Genomic DNA, 15,571 nt, shown 5'->3' with positions numbered 1-15,571 from the left:
AGAGAGAGAGAGAGAGAGAGAGCTGGTGGTACAGAGAAAGAGTCTCAATACCTACATGCTGTTGATATCAAAGTCAAAGAAATTATGAAAATATTAGGTATTTCAGGGGAAATATATGGGGATTTAGTCAGTATAGGAAAACTCCCAGATTTATATTGGGGAAAAAAAGAAAATATATTCCTTTCATACTATTTTTTTTCTTTTTTGCTGCTTACTTGGGATTGTAATAAAATACTATGCAGAACTTTATCTGCCCATTTAAAAGGGATATTAAAAAAACCTGGTAATGATGAAACAGTGTCTCCATACCATGCAACCTAGTAAAAGAAGTCACTTTTAGTAATTGCACAGTGATGCTTTACCAGCTAGAGGCTTCTTCATCCCCAAGAATAGAATGAGAACATTCTAGAAGGGAAACTGATAACTTAATGAGAAGTTTTGTAATTTGGCAAGAATGGTTTGCTACCAAATGGTGTTTCATTTGTAAGTGATAGACTCTTGGGACGCCGTGAGTGGCCTGTCCTTCAGTAACGGAAATGAAGAGCATGTGAAATAATTCTTTGGTTTACGAACAGGTAGCTCTCTTTGAAAAGACAAATTTGTGGGAAAAATGGCACCGTTTAGTTCCTAAAGTCAGAAATTCCTGAGCTCTTTTTGTCTCCACCTCCAATCACCCTTCCCCACAGATTATATTTCTGTAATGAATAGAGTTTATGCCTTTCATTTCCCACCAATACTACAGATGCAGATTAGCAACCAGAATAACCACTGAGAAACACCAGCTCTGATCTCACACAGTTTAATGTCCTTCTCTACTTCCCTGTAACCCTGTCAATTATTCTGGTTTATTTCTTTTGTATCAGATTGACCTATTGTCTAATTAAATAATAATATTCCCATCTCCACTGCAGAGGGATGTCCTCTTTTAACCTTCCCTGTCCCCTGGGTATCCTTTTTAATAGGCTTAATGAAAAGCAGAGTGTCGTAGTGAAGACTGTTACATTAGCCTTTGGATCTATTATTTCTGTATTATTTTGAAATATCCCTTCAATGTTTTTCATTCTGGTTCTTATTTATGTGATTGCTATCAATGTATCATCCACTTGTTGCAAAATAGCGCATGTAAATAGTGGCTGATAGTTGCCTTTCTTTACTTAAACCCATTCAGGAGTTAATTATAACTTACAAAAAAAAAGATCTGAATCAAATTATTTTCAGGTCTTTGAATTTTAGGAATGAACCTTTTCAAAGTTATCAACTGATGTTAGAAAAATAATCAACTGACTTACAGAGGAATCCAAATAATGTGTTGACAAACATCTGCCAAGGTGGGGCTTTAAGTCGATCTGGTTGCATGTTCCATGTACTGATCAAGGGACTGGTTACCATAAAAGGTTTGAGAAAATCCTTCGAAAGATGAACAAAAATGCACTATTTTTAAACATAAAATATTTCAACGTTTGTTTGGTAGAAGTAATTCCAGTTAATGAAGTAGTGTGAGAGTTCTGCTATAGAAATTAATAAATGCACCCAAAATGGAAATTTGCTCAGCCAAACTATGCCACTCCATTCCAAGCTTTACCTAACAATGCCAGCTACGTTTACAGTACACATAGCGTACTTCCCGCGATTGTCACAAAGGTCACACTAAGTAATGACTCCTATTCATTGGCCATAAATTTTAAGACAAGAAAATGCTGGGAGGCCTAATAAATTCCAGTGTTTTCGACTGCGCTTCCTTCCATCTTTGTGCTTCATTTCCACAATACTGGTCTCCAGATAAATATTTGGATGTGGCTTGGACTCACTCATTGCAAATAATTCAATTTCTATTTCTCTTCAAGCATATCTGAAAAAAAGAGTATGTCACAACTTATAAATATATCTAAGCATTCTATCTTTAGCAATATTCTGTGTTTATCTGTCTGTCTGTCTGTCTGTCTATCGATCTATCTATTTATGATAATTTAACTGGGGCAAAGTTGAGTTTTATTTTTACCGTGTATTTAACTCCAGTAAACTTGTTTTTGCTTATTTTTTTAAATATACTCTAAGAGATATATGAACACACCAAGAAAAACTTATACTTTTAAATTTAAGCTCTAATTCCACATCCATGAAGCTCTGACAGGTAACTCTATATGGCAAGAAGGAAAGAAAGGCTCATTGATGTCACAATTGAGGGACTTAAGGTCAGTAACCTGTTCTCTGGAAAATAAGGGGTAGTAGAGGTGCTTTGCAGTGGCCACAATGCAATCACAGACTAAATGATTTGGGAAACAATACCACAGTCTATCAATGATCAATCAAACTTCTTTGCCTTCTACCACTGAGTCGTTTCTCACTGTAGTCAAAATCCAAAAATACACAAGTTTTGAGAAGGTCAAAAGTTACAATTCTCTTACAATGAAGTGCAATGAATTTTCCATTTGTATCCCACAGTTCTCTGCTTATTACTTTCCTTGTCACATCATTATATATAACCAAGATTCAAATGTAAAACATTTTGAAATTTAGTGAGTACTGTATTTTCGACATCAAGACACAGGGATCAAATCTCATTGTAGATGTTGAGACATAGTTCTTAGGTTGACCTTGAGTCCACAGAAATCACCTGCTGTAGTTTCCCGAGATTTGGGGGTCGCATTTGCACCTTCACCTCTAAGTTCTAGAATAATTTTTCATTGAAACTTATTTTTAAAAGCTTACTTTATAAAGAAAAAAGTAAGAGACTTACATGGAGGTCTTAGTTTGTTAATTGTCAGTGGTTAAACTGAACTCAAAAGGATGGATCTTTATATCGTAGTGTCATTATCAAAAGACCCAGAAAAAAAGTTTGCTGAGGTCTGTGCTTGTTATCCAGCTGACACCATGAGATCACCAATACTGTAGTGCTATTCTGAACTTCAGCCAGTGATCTTCTTTATACATCAAATGCCTAGCTGTGTCACCCTTAACCTACTTATCTTCCTGCATCCATGTGTCTACAATGTCAACTGAAGACTTAAAACAATTTTTCAAAAAAAAATGTCTGTCATAAACTTGCCTACCTTTTTCTTTGTTATTTTCTCCTAATAATACTGTATAGCAACTATCTATCAGGGCTAAGTGTTGTAAGTCCTCCAAAGATGATTTGCATATGCTAGAGATGTGTATAAGTCTTATCGACTCCTCTGCTGTATTGACTATATAGTAGAGCTGAGAACTGGCGGGCTTGACTCAGTCACCAATTCACTCTGGATGCTGAGGGAGGCAAGCCTGCATGTACTCATTATCTGAGAATTTTGTGTGGCCAGGAAACACAGAATGAGGACACTGGTGAGCTTACTTCTTGAGGTTGAGGTTGCCACTCTATTCTCACAAGTGATACTGGATATAAGCATTAGCGTTCAGCCCACATCCCCTTTAATACTAATTCTTGAGTAATAAGAGAGAAACCAGAGCTTATGTCAGAGCAGATCTCACACATGTTGCTTCACTCTGGTGAGCATATGGGAAAACAGCAAGGGGCTATTTAAGTGATGAAGAGATAAGTTATTGCCCCTTACCTTTTAGATCAATTTAAATTTATCTTTTATATTTTCAGCTTAAATTAATTCATTTTTCTCTACATTATTTAAACATAAGCCCTCTAGAGATAAATGATAGGTAATAGTTTGTAGTTCAAATTACATACAGCACATTGTAATTCCTGGCTTGGTTTCTTTTCTTTGGTCTTTACGGAGGGTGTCAGCCTCTTTGCATCAGATGAAATAAGGTCTGCTCTTGCAAACATTAATAAAGACCTATCATTTCAAAAGAGTTACTTATACTTTATCTAATCTCTAAATGGAAAGGATTTCTCTAAATATTTACACCAAAATGGTTGTCAGAATGAATCGTGAAAAATTGCTGGCAGACTCCCAGAAGGAGAGGGCTGGTAGCTGAGGAGAAAGGGGATTCCTGGTCATATAATTTTAAGCAGCCCTAGAATTTTAGGGAGCTTCCTGCTAGAATCTGAAGAGCTTATATTAACAAAAGGTACTTCAGCATGAAAAGAAAGTCAAGTAAGATATTTGAAAAACCACTTTAGTTTATTGCTCTTGTAAAAATGACTTCACACTGGCTCCAGGTTTAAAGAAGAGAAAACACATAGTTTTCAGAGACTGGATAAATTGTCCACAAATAGAAACTTGTACAAGGAGTGTGTTGAGGCATCTAACTAATTCTGAGCTGTAATTTCAAAGGTAGTTTCTAGATGGAATCAGCAGGAAAGCTTCATATATTGGGAGAGAACTACCATTCACTGAGATAATATAAATGCAGCATGTTTGTGTTGAGTTACATTGCTCCTCCCCAATAGCCCATAAATTAAGTAGTTTGTCTAAAAACTATTTCATACAAATATGCAGAATTATAAACTTTTCCTTTAGATCACAAACAGTATATTAAAGTCATTGGTCAATAATTTCCAGTGGGTCTCTGGACGCTGACAATGGCTGTGGTAGTAGGAATCATTCAAAGTCCTTCTGCAGCTCAACTGGGAAAGAAAAACTGGATTTTTCTATCACTAGACTTCTGACAAATTCCCAAGAAATGCAATGAATTCTATGGCTCTCCTAAGTTGCTTACAATGAGAAGCAGCTCCTTCCATCTCATTACCTATATGAGGACAGAACACATCTACCAGATACCTGGAGATTGCCAGTTGCTAACACAATCTGACCAGCAAATGAATCCATTTGTATATTTAAAATAGTGGTATTTGTTTCCATGTGTTTAAACAAAGATCTAGTAGCCTAAGATCAAAGGAATAAAGGAATATACTGAATTCGTTCTCGATTAGAAGGAATTTGCAACTTTAAGGATAGTGAGCCCTGGGATCTTTATGGTTTTGTTCAATTAAAGATCCATCCCACGAGGCAATAGGACACCCTGAGTATTCCAGATGATGGCAATGGCTTCGAAGCAAACTTTCCCCTTGGTTATTGTGTACAGATTCCTTTGTGCTTGTTGTATGGAAAGATTTAACAGTCTTTCTGTTTCTTATACTGAAACTTTCAAATGATAGTTCCACTTCTTTGTTGGTAATTTCTACTTATCTGTCACCAGGCTTCTGAAAGGGGTTAGTTTAATTAAGTACAAGGAATCCTAAATTTGCCCTTGGCCTTTTTCTAACTGCAGATTTTAGCACTCCTGCCCTGCCATCATCACGCATTACCATCTTCTTATCATTGAAAGTCCTTTCACTAATATTATGTCTAAATTGACCTGGGGATGTTTACGGGGATTTTTTTTTTCTCTTTCCTTTCTTTCCCCTTCAGATAATTCTTTTACAAAGACTGAATTCCTGGGGCTCTTTTTATCTGCTCAGGAAGGGAGGAGGTGGACTTGCCATAATGACAGCAGGCCTTCTCTGTGTGGGTTTTGCACTCTTGCAGACAGACAGGTGGTTTATGAGGATTGTGACGTGAACTGCGCCCCCGCCGGCGGCGGTGCTGGTGGCATATTTCCATCTCGTGCATGCTCAGGGTGAATAACCTATTGAGAAGAAAGTTGGTGGGAAAGCATTGTTTTGGGTAGTTTCCTGCTTTCTGTAGCTCATGATTGCTCCCAATCCTTAGGGACAAGTAACTAGGTCTGAGCACAGAGCAATGTCTCAAGCATGCTATGATGACCCTCCTCCCAAGGAGCCTGGCTTTCTTCAGTCTAATTACTTCTGGCAATTGTGGTTATTGGGATTTGGCCTAGTGACTCATTGCAACCCAAATTTTCCCAAAGAGCCCCCTTAACAAGCACAATGAGCTCTGACAGGAAGCCCAGACTTCCACCTCGTTTTTACATGGAGTTTTCCCTAATTTATGGCAAGGCTTGAAAATTCTGTATGGACTTAACAAGAATAATAAACAAGAGCTAGAGGAGACAACTGCTCAGAGAAGAACAGGTTAGGAGAAAAATGAAGCATTTTTGAATTAATGATCTGCTCCAAACTTAATCCATTTGATAGAGTTGAGTCTCCCCTCCCCCGCATGCTATTTATAGTAGTCTTACTGATCACCAGTAGTCAAGCTAAGCTAGTCTGGAATTGTAGAGCCTATAAAAGAAAGGAATGTTTACTTCTCCTTAGGCAGTTGCCTCCCCATTAAGGTTTTCCTGACAACAAGGAGGACACTTGGAATCACCGATCATCTGGTAAGACATTAAAAACAAACAAACAAACAAACAAACAAAAAAACAACCAAACAAAACCCCAGTTGTTCATTATTGAGTAGTTTTGGAAATAAGTTTGAGCATAGCTTGCACCCCATTTACTTCCATGGTTGCACTGTTTTCCCCCTCGCCAACCACAGCAGTGCAGTTCCCTTCTGAGAGATACCTTGCAGGGATCCAGCACACTCTCATGCCCATGCCTTCCTGTGTGCACTTTGCTCTCTTCCTAGAATGAAGTGACTGATTCTCTTTGAGACAGCCCTGCTTGCTCAACTCAGTGCCTTGAGTTTATCAATTTCCTATTGAGAAATCATACCGTGCAGTGAGAGGGCTTTCTGCTGTTCAGATGATACATATCTCCTCCCTTGTCACACTTCACGCAGGTTTATTTTGTCTGTCTAACCCTCATAAAACTGGCATAGTTTTCAACAGTTGCTCAGCTCTAATGGATGGTCCTGAATTAAGGGTCTGAAAATATAGCACTCTCAGCTCTGTATTAGTATCCCCAGGACAAGTTTTAAAACTGATACTATCAAGGCCCTGTCTCCAGAGATTGCGCTATTTGGGCTAGTTGTTTTTATTTTTAAAGCTCTCCAGGTGATTCTAATATGAACTCAGAATCAGCAATCCTCGTATGAAGACCCATAAAGCAAAAATTCAAAATGGAGGTGATTATTAATGGTCTTGGTGAAAGTAATATAAATAACAGATTTTACGAAACATCATAAAGATAGCTTTCTGGATAACAACAAAAAAAAAAACTGGCTAGGGAAATGCCAATTGTGATTGTAAATTATATCCAAGGGTTTTGACATTTAACTGCAGAATTACAGTTTTGCCCACATCTTTATGCCTAAGTAAATCTTGTCTTGGATGTGCAAGACATGCTTGGGAAGAAGGATTTTATAATACGTCAAATAAATCGTGTGATTTTATTGCTTGTGGTATAAAAATGATCGACCACTTAGGTTAGAAACTGCCTATAGGGAAGGTTGAGGAGAGAGGATAAAGGAGAGAGGTGAGCTGGAGGATACAAGGTGAGAAGGAGCGAGTAAGGAGGAAAGGAGGAGAAAGACTGAGGTGGAGTTTGAGAACGTAATGACTCACGGACCAAGCTCAAGAGTGAAAAGAGGGTGAATCTTGAAAGGCCTGGACTTGGAAGTTAAACTTGAATGGCCATCTAGGGACTGAATATCATCCCTGTGATAGCAGAAAAAACAATGAACAGATAAAATAAAACTCCACATTGCTTCGAGGATGGGTGGGTTCTTTTGGGGAACATGCCAAGTAAGGTGTTTTTGCTGAAAGGCAAGAAGATATTTAGGGAATTTATTGTTACCATAATATTCTCTTAAAAGACAAATGCAAAGGTTAAAGTACGATACACAGAATGCTACCATGGCCCTGAGAGCTGTGAAGCTCTGCTTTCATATGAGGCATTTAACATGCTTGGACATACCATTCTATTGCCTCTCTGTTGAAATGACACTTGTTCTGCATATGTGGCAGCCTTTGTCAAGGAGACTATACTCATACCTGTAAGGTTCCATTGTAGCTGTTAAACGCTTCCTCCCTCCCTCCCCCTCCTCTCTTTTCTATTAGTGACACTACTGTCCTTCACTGCAACTCTTGTTGGTCTCTGAAATTAGAGCTCAAGTCCTAAGTCTCCTCCAAGCTCCTCAAACTAAAGATAGTTCAAAAGTAAAATGCATTTCTTACCAAACCTACTTGTCTCATTCTTGTCTTTGCTTGTGTCTATTATTTTTCTATTTACCAACATCTGAATCCTCATGCTCCTAAATTGATGCCATATATGGTCTTGCTTCCTTTTCTTCTTCATACTCAATTAAGTGCCAAGGGCTATTGATTTCATTAACATGAGTCATCTGCATTATTCTTCGTCTTCATCATGCAGTGTCATAGTGTAGGCCTTTTGTCCTTAAATGTGGATTATCAGATGTGACTTTTTCTTACCTCCACAGGGCACATCTAAATGCTGCTGTGACAGACAAACTCTGTAACATTCCTCCACTTGGCACTCTGAACGCACTCCCGAAATTGTAAGTCTGAGGACAAGATGAACCTGCCTGGGTGTTCCTATTTAAGCCTTGGCTTTGTTTCAGACAATACCTGAAGGATGCAGAATGTGATATGTGACCCACTCTCCAGCTTGAGCAATCACTTGGTTAATCTCTATAGCACGTCTTCTGGGTTAAATTTACTTATTACAAATGAATGACTTTGTTTGCTTTTTTAAAACCTAATAAACCCAGTTGAGTAAGATGAGTAATTTGGAAGAACTATTTAGCTCCCTGCTCATGAATTTTGTTTCACAAAAAAAGATTAATAGTTGTTAAGATTATTGGATGGTGTAGACCTAAGTATTTTTTTTCTAAAAAAAAAATGACTCAACCCTCTTATCTTGTCACAGAGAAAATACTTTCTAATGTAGTAACAAGTGTTTGTGTGGGTCATGTAAACACTAGTGACCATTCTGGATCATGAATGGAGATCTTTAGCGCTCTTTCACTCTTCCTAATTCCCATTGGGGATTTTCTTTTTACAGGTCTCAATCTCTATCACAAACTTATGAAACTTGTTTGTTACCAAAAAATTAAAGGTCAGATACAACACTATATAAAACAGTGCCTTGAAGAGTTAGGCAATATTTTGCATAAAATACAGACAGTTACAATTATGGATGTATATGATTGAACATGCTCTTTGGCACCACTAAGCTGTTCTTTTTTTATTTTCCAGAGAACTTTAGTGGTAGTAAACTGTTAACTACATCACTTGCAGACCTTGCAATTAAGGCAGAGATGACCTTAGAAGATAAGAGGCACTGTCAGTGGATGTTTTGTGAATAAGCACTGTTCACATATGAAATGATTTCAGATATTTTATTTAAGTGCTGCATTGATGAAATTTTTCAGATGAAAAAATGGGAACCTTAGCATTCAGTGACACCCAGACATTTAGCATTCTTGACAAACTTTAACCCTCGATAATGGAACACTCCATTGTTTTTAGCGCTTCTTAATAAATATTAAAATTAGATTGCTACTAATGCTTCAGAATTAAAAGATGTGACTGGGCACATTAAACAAATAAAAAAATCTCCAGTATCTTTCACAAATTCCTATATATGCTTTATGTATATTATTAAGCTCATTTGCAAAGTATTTCAAATCTACTAGTGGCTCAACAGACGGTAATTTCCAAGATGATGTGTTCATTGCAATCTTTTAAAAATTGCAGCAATCTGTCTTATTTTCCCACAAAATCAAAAGCAAGACAGAATCTACCAAGTTATGAGTCAAGATACTTCAAATTATTGCTTTGGAAATAACACCAGTATACAATATATTATAAGGGACTACCCTCGCTAAGTCAAACATAATTCCAATCCATCATCATGACTGCCTCTTGCTGTATTCTCAGAACTTATAGATGTTTTCCTAATTGCAACCAAAGTTGATTCTTACATTTCATGAAACACAATATCCACTCTGGTGGCATTTCAGGAATTCAATGAAAGTTGAGAATGGTATTTTTTTTTTCTGAGTGGGAATAGGTGTATGAATCAGAGAAATGCTCAAGTTGAGTGCTTTAAAAGAAGATAAAGAGAAAAAAGTATTAAATTAGAATATCAATAATAATTGTATTTTTTAAACTTCATTTTTGTAATTTCAAAGAAGTATTTTAAGATTACTTTATAATGTTTTCTCATGAAGGATTAAAAACACTATACATATTTAAAATGATTAGACATTTAACTGAAAAATATTTTAGACGTTTAGTAGCAACGTAGAGATCCGGACCCAGATTCAAATAATCTAAAAGGATCAAATGTCTAATAAAGTCGTTTTGTAGTAATGTACCAAGGGTTTTCCTATAACAACTTGAAAATCAAATTTTACTGCATGTTGTAATTTCAGTTCATTGCTTTCTGGAGACCTAATTTGTAGAACATTAAAAACCATGGAACTCTTTAATGCAGAAATGGCTTAGTAAAGCCTATCTACTTACAAGCTTAACTACTGCTCATACTGCATGTTCAAAGAAATATCAAAATATTTGTGGTACACACTTTTTACTTGCTCTTACATTTTCAATGCTTAGAGTAACATGGGCTAAAATGGCAGTATTTCAAAATACCATTTTTCAGGTGCTTAGGACAATCTTTCTTCTGAAGCAGTAAACATGGATTTAAAATAGAGTAGCAACAAGTTATTTTGGGAAACAATCTTTCTAGTTCAAAGATGGTTCCCTTAGAACTGAAAAAGGTAAATGCATTTTTGTTTCTATTTTTGTGTAGCCACCACTTCCTAGGAAATTGAATTTATCTTTGATTTTCATTCATACAATATGATATGCCTTAGAAGCACTTTCTTCACCAGATTTTGCTCATATCACTGTCCAGCTATTTTTCTCAAAACTAAGGCATACAGGTGAAGAATGTAGTCCAGTGAGGAAAAACATGTATTGTTACCAACCTCCAAATGAAACACTCAAATTAACATCTTAAAATTTCAGTGTGTTCTTTCATCTGTTAACTTGTCTTCCAGGACCAGCAGTAAAACCACCAAGAGTGCATCAGAACCTTACAGTATAAGTCAGCATTTGCTACACTGTCATAAGCGGTGATCAATATATTCCACTGAGTATATTATCAGTGTAATTATTTTTGTTCTATTCTTGCTTCTTTTTGATGTTTCTCTAAAGATTGTAGTAGTTGTGTTTTAATTGTGAGATATATAATGAATTTCTAAAACATGCGTGATGTATAGTGTGGAAAGCTAAGATGAAATAATAGATGCTTATATCTGAAGACCATGGTCCCTGATGGCCTCTGCTTCTGACAGTAACTCTCTGTGGCAGTATCATCCTATAGAGCCTTTTGGAAAATCAACTCAATGTTGAGCAACTTTTGTGTGCAATATTTGACATTTGTCCACGTTGTAGCAATACTTATCAAGATTATGCTATTTGAGCAGAATAGCTTGTTCTCTAAACATATTGGGAAAATTACAATCTGGAGATGATAAAGTTAATTGTTTTAATAGTCTGATAGCCTCTCTATGGCAGGGCCAGAACATAGCATAAATGATAAAGGGCAGAGAGATTCGTGGGAGAAGACAAACTTCATTCATTGACTCTCTGGCAGGCTTTTTGGGTTTTGATTCTTAAACTCATTGTCTACAGAGGCAAGATCAATGTCAGCCAAGTGACAGTTCTTGTGAAATGTGAGGCATTAGGAAGGAATTGCGATTGTTAGGATAAGATGATGCTTAGATTTTTATTAATATGCAAACCAAAATTAGAAGGGTTTTTTTTTATACCAAACTTCAAAGGAAAAGATTGCAAGGCTGGAAATGAGATTAAAGATGGAGTTTAGGTTTTGTAAATTCACATCCAGGATTCAAATCTGGGACTTGCTGCGAAAAAAAATCTTGCTGGATGGTAACTTCTTTTGAGTAAAGACTTTACATTTTATCCTGTATAGATTTATTTTGTCATCGCTGAGCATCATATATCAATCAAAATCAGTACAATTTCTGTTGTGTTTATTCGCCGTAATTATACAGATATTTAAAAGTACAAGATATCTGTTTTAAAGCACTATGGGTTTTTTTTAAGAGAAAATAGTAGTGTGTAATAATTAGGATCATTGGTTTTTTTTTTTGCCAAGTAGAGCTCAATAGAATACTGATTATTGTACAGAAACAGAGGAATACTTGCATAACTTTGTTGGCTATTTGTGACAACAAATCATAGTTGTTAAATATGAACATGATTAACTCTGCAATGACACTCCTTGCTAGTGAAGGTCTTTGGTACTGAAACATTCAAGCGACCACTTAAAAAACTTTAGGAAATATTTTTAACCTTAATTTTCACTTCCATCGTTAGTGATGTTTCTAAAAGTTTAATAAAATGAAGTTATTTATACAAGGCAAAAGCAATACCCTTAATTGCTCACTTTAGTTGCCCTAGTGTGGAAGAAATAGGGGTGTCTGATCAGTTTTAAAATAATTTGACCACTGCGTTATTATTCATTATAGAAATTCCCAGTTACTCTTAAGGACATTTTTATTCAGCTATTTCAAAAACCTTAATCCAGGTTAATTTATGAATGTGTGGCGTTAATTTCGTGTTTCTGGACATTGAACAAGGACATTTAACCCTCTGATCCTTGCTCCAAAAAAAAGTCATGCTGAACTAGCCAAATCTTTCTTCTGTCTACTTAGACGACGCAAGGGGTCGCCCCTCTACCAGGATTGCAGGAGCAACCAAGCTTCAACCGCAGACTCAAGTGCCGCCTCAGCAGCAGAGATGCCTGCAGCAACTCTTTTCCAGAATCCCATAGAATCACTGGAATTTCAGCTCCATTCCCCCGATTTCCTCTTTCATCCCCTCAACACAACCAGAGGGCGCCTTTGACTTGGCCTTGGGAAGATCCAGGCAGAGAAAGGGAGGAAGGGAGAGAGAGAGAGAGAGAGAGAGAGAGAGAGAGAGAGAGAGAGAGAGAGAGAGAGAGAGAGGAACTTCTCCTTTAGACTTCACACATCACCCATCTAGTCCCAGCCCAGATGTGCGCACCCAGAGTTTCCCCAGCTCTGGTCCTCACTGGGGGAGATGAGAACGAACGCACAGCAAACTTTCTTTGCTTTCTTTTGTTTCCTTCAGAAACAGCAGTGACCCAGCCAGAAACCCAGGAACCAGTCACACTAACGCACAGTGAGGATTCTGCCCCACTGGGGCAAGTATGGAGCTCCCAAGGGTGGGTGGCTGTCACTACCAGGTTGGAGTGGCCTGTAAGCGATGTAGGGCAAGAAGCTGTGTTTCTCCTGAATTCGGTTTCCCCACTGGCCCTGAAACTCAGTGCTCAGTGGACCTAGCTTGCCTGGGTGGGTATGAGGACCTCTGAGCGCCAGGCTGCTGCTTCCGTGCGGCAGCAGAAGGGCCTGAGTGATAGACTGGGTGGGAGGGTTGCACAGAATACAAACCACTCAGAGGCCAAGAATAATAAATCGGATGCCCTGACATGTTTAGTTTAGGCCCTCCTGCGCAGAGACGCAATCCGAGAGGCAGTGGAGCCAGCTCGGACTCCAAGTCTCTGGCGCTCCCACCCAGCCACGATTTTTAAAGGCAATTTTCAGGTGAATCAAACTTTGTCTGGCCTGGGCTTTGCGGTACAAAGGGAGCTTTCAGGGGACCCTCACGTCCAGGGCCAGGGCAGAGACAAACAGTGAGGAGAGGCGATTAGTAAATTTTCACTCCACACAAGTGTTGTTGTGTCCAGAGAGTTGCAGGCGTTCCTGCCTCAAGGGTTTTTGCGGGCTGGACACTCGGGGAGAGATCTCATCGGGAGACCAGACAAGGTCGTGGGCTGACTAGCCAACCAGCCAGAATAGCTTTACAGAGTGATGTCAGTTAGTTCCCCTTATTGGCTAGCCCTGGGCTCCTGTGCCCTCTGCCAAGCCAGGGTCGTCCTTAACTCAGCTAAGGGACTCTTCTCATGGACACCCACAGCAGAGCTGCGCGCAGGGCCACCAGGGAACAAATAGAGGAGCCACCCTCGCATCTCTGCCCGAATCTCTGAAAGGTGCCCCTTTGCCTCTGACCAACTTTGGTGGAGGCTTCCCAGACGTCTCTATCTCATTCCAGAGAGAGAGCACCCTACCCAGCCGCTACAGAACACTCTTCTAGGTAGTTGGGTAAAGAGCAGTGAGGAGATGAGCTCAGGGGGAACCCCGTTCTCTGTGTGTCTGTCTCAGGGGACCCACTTGAAAGAGTCTGAGATGTCCAAATCGCTCACGTGGGACAGGCAAGGCAAGAAGGTAACTGGAGTTCCAAACCTCCGGAGTTCCTCTCCATTCAGACCCCAGAGCGTGGGACATGGGGCAACTCCGCAAGCTGTCCTGGGAGCCCCAGCGCCCCGCACCACTCTACTCCACTCGTGCGCACGTCGTGGAGAGAACAGTAGCGCAGGCGCTAGCTCACTGCCTCCCTCCCCACAGACCCGCCCCAGGATGCTTGCCTTGACTACCAGAAAGCAGCCCGGGGAGGAGGGGGGGGCAGCCAAAGCTCCCCTGAACCAGGCGGCAACTCGGCAACTCGTGGTGTGCTGGTGTTGCGTTGGGCCAGTATCAAGCCATCCGAAGGCTGGACGGGCGACCCAGCTGCCTGGGGCTCTAGGCCTCCGTTGGAGTCTCCAAAGTAAAGCACACATCCCTAGAGCGAATCTAAGTAAGAAACAGAACATTTCCAGATCCCGAATTACAAGGGGGCGGGAGTCAAGCTAGCGCCCGGTGCACAGACCCCAGCTCTGGCTAGAGAAGGAGAGCCCATGCCCGAACTGTTATCTCCTATGAGAGGCGTAGGATGGAGGCTGGAAGGACTGTTTCCTCTGGCAGCTGACTCTGGACAGGCAAGGAGACAGGTGAATGCGGTGGAAGGGAGGAAACGCTCAACACAAACCAAAACAACAACAACAACAATAATCAAAAGAAAATAAAAACCCTAAAGCAAACCCTGCACTTACTTCTTCGCTGGCGCCGTCCCCGTGAGGCGTTTTGGCTGCCGATGTATTCCATAAAGTTCAAAATGATAAAAAACCAAGAAATCAGTCGCAAGTGCATAGTAACCCAGTAATGTTTCTCTTCTTTCTCTCCTTTTTTCTTTTGACTGTTAGTTATATTAAATGTTTTTTTTTTAATATGTGCGTAGGTTTTAGGCGTGTCTATATGGAGCGCTGAAGAACCAGAGCAGCGGGACTTCTCCACTGAGATCCAACAGGCGTGCTGTGATGGCAAGCGAAACGGGGCGGGTGGGCAGGGAAACCAACAATTGCATTCTCAAATTGTCCGAACACAGCCGGCTGCTCCGAGGTGGCTGTCATCGCCGCGAGCGAAGGTTGCAGGAGCCTCCCGGCTGGCTGGCGGCAGGTTAGCCTCGGCTGCGCAGTGGCGGCGGCCGCGGGCGGGTTCCCGGCGAGCAGTGACCCCTGGGGCTCAGAGACTGTGGCGGCTGAGGCAGTGGCTGGGACCCCGGGAGCGATGGGGAGCTGACGCCGTGGGTACCGCGGCCATGGCCAAGGGGCGCTGGAGAGACCCAAGCTGCTTCTGGCGTTCCCAAGCAGGAGCCGCTCCAGTGTTGGGCAGGGCTGGAAGCACCCCATTTGGGAGGAGGGGGAAGGAGGGGGAGAGAGGGATGGCTGCGGGGGGCGGGGGGAGCTCGGGGGGCGGGGAAGGAAACTGCAACAACCCCGAGCGACCTCAATAACTTTCAATTTCAAGAGGGAAAGAGGGAGCTGGAAAAGTACAGGCGTTGCGATTTGGCAGAGGGACGGGAAGAGGCGCCTAAGGGGTCCCGG

General features: G+C 40.3%; 1 protein-coding gene across 1 annotated transcript in view; it reads right to left on the bottom strand.

The window, feature by feature from the left end:
• The window catches only part of Rspo3 (R-spondin 3), an 82,692-nt gene extending 67,719 nt beyond the window's left edge, over positions 1-14,973 (bottom strand). The window contains exon 1 of the mRNA XM_005363658.3: positions 14,741-14,973. Coding sequence (XP_005363715.1) covers positions 14,741-14,837 — 97 coding nt within the window. The 5' untranslated portion in view covers positions 14,838-14,973. The remainder of the gene's footprint in view (positions 1-14,740) is intronic.
• Between the last annotated feature and the right edge of the window lie 598 nt (positions 14,974-15,571).

Source organism: Microtus ochrogaster, linkage group LG9 (genome assembly GCF_000317375.1).
Source record: "Microtus ochrogaster isolate Prairie Vole_2 linkage group LG9, MicOch1.0, whole genome shotgun sequence".
NCBI classification, from domain to species: domain Eukaryota; kingdom Metazoa; phylum Chordata; class Mammalia; order Rodentia; family Cricetidae; genus Microtus; species Microtus ochrogaster.
Note: the sequence above shows the minus strand (reverse complement) of the source record. Positions and strands in the feature narration are given on the sequence as shown.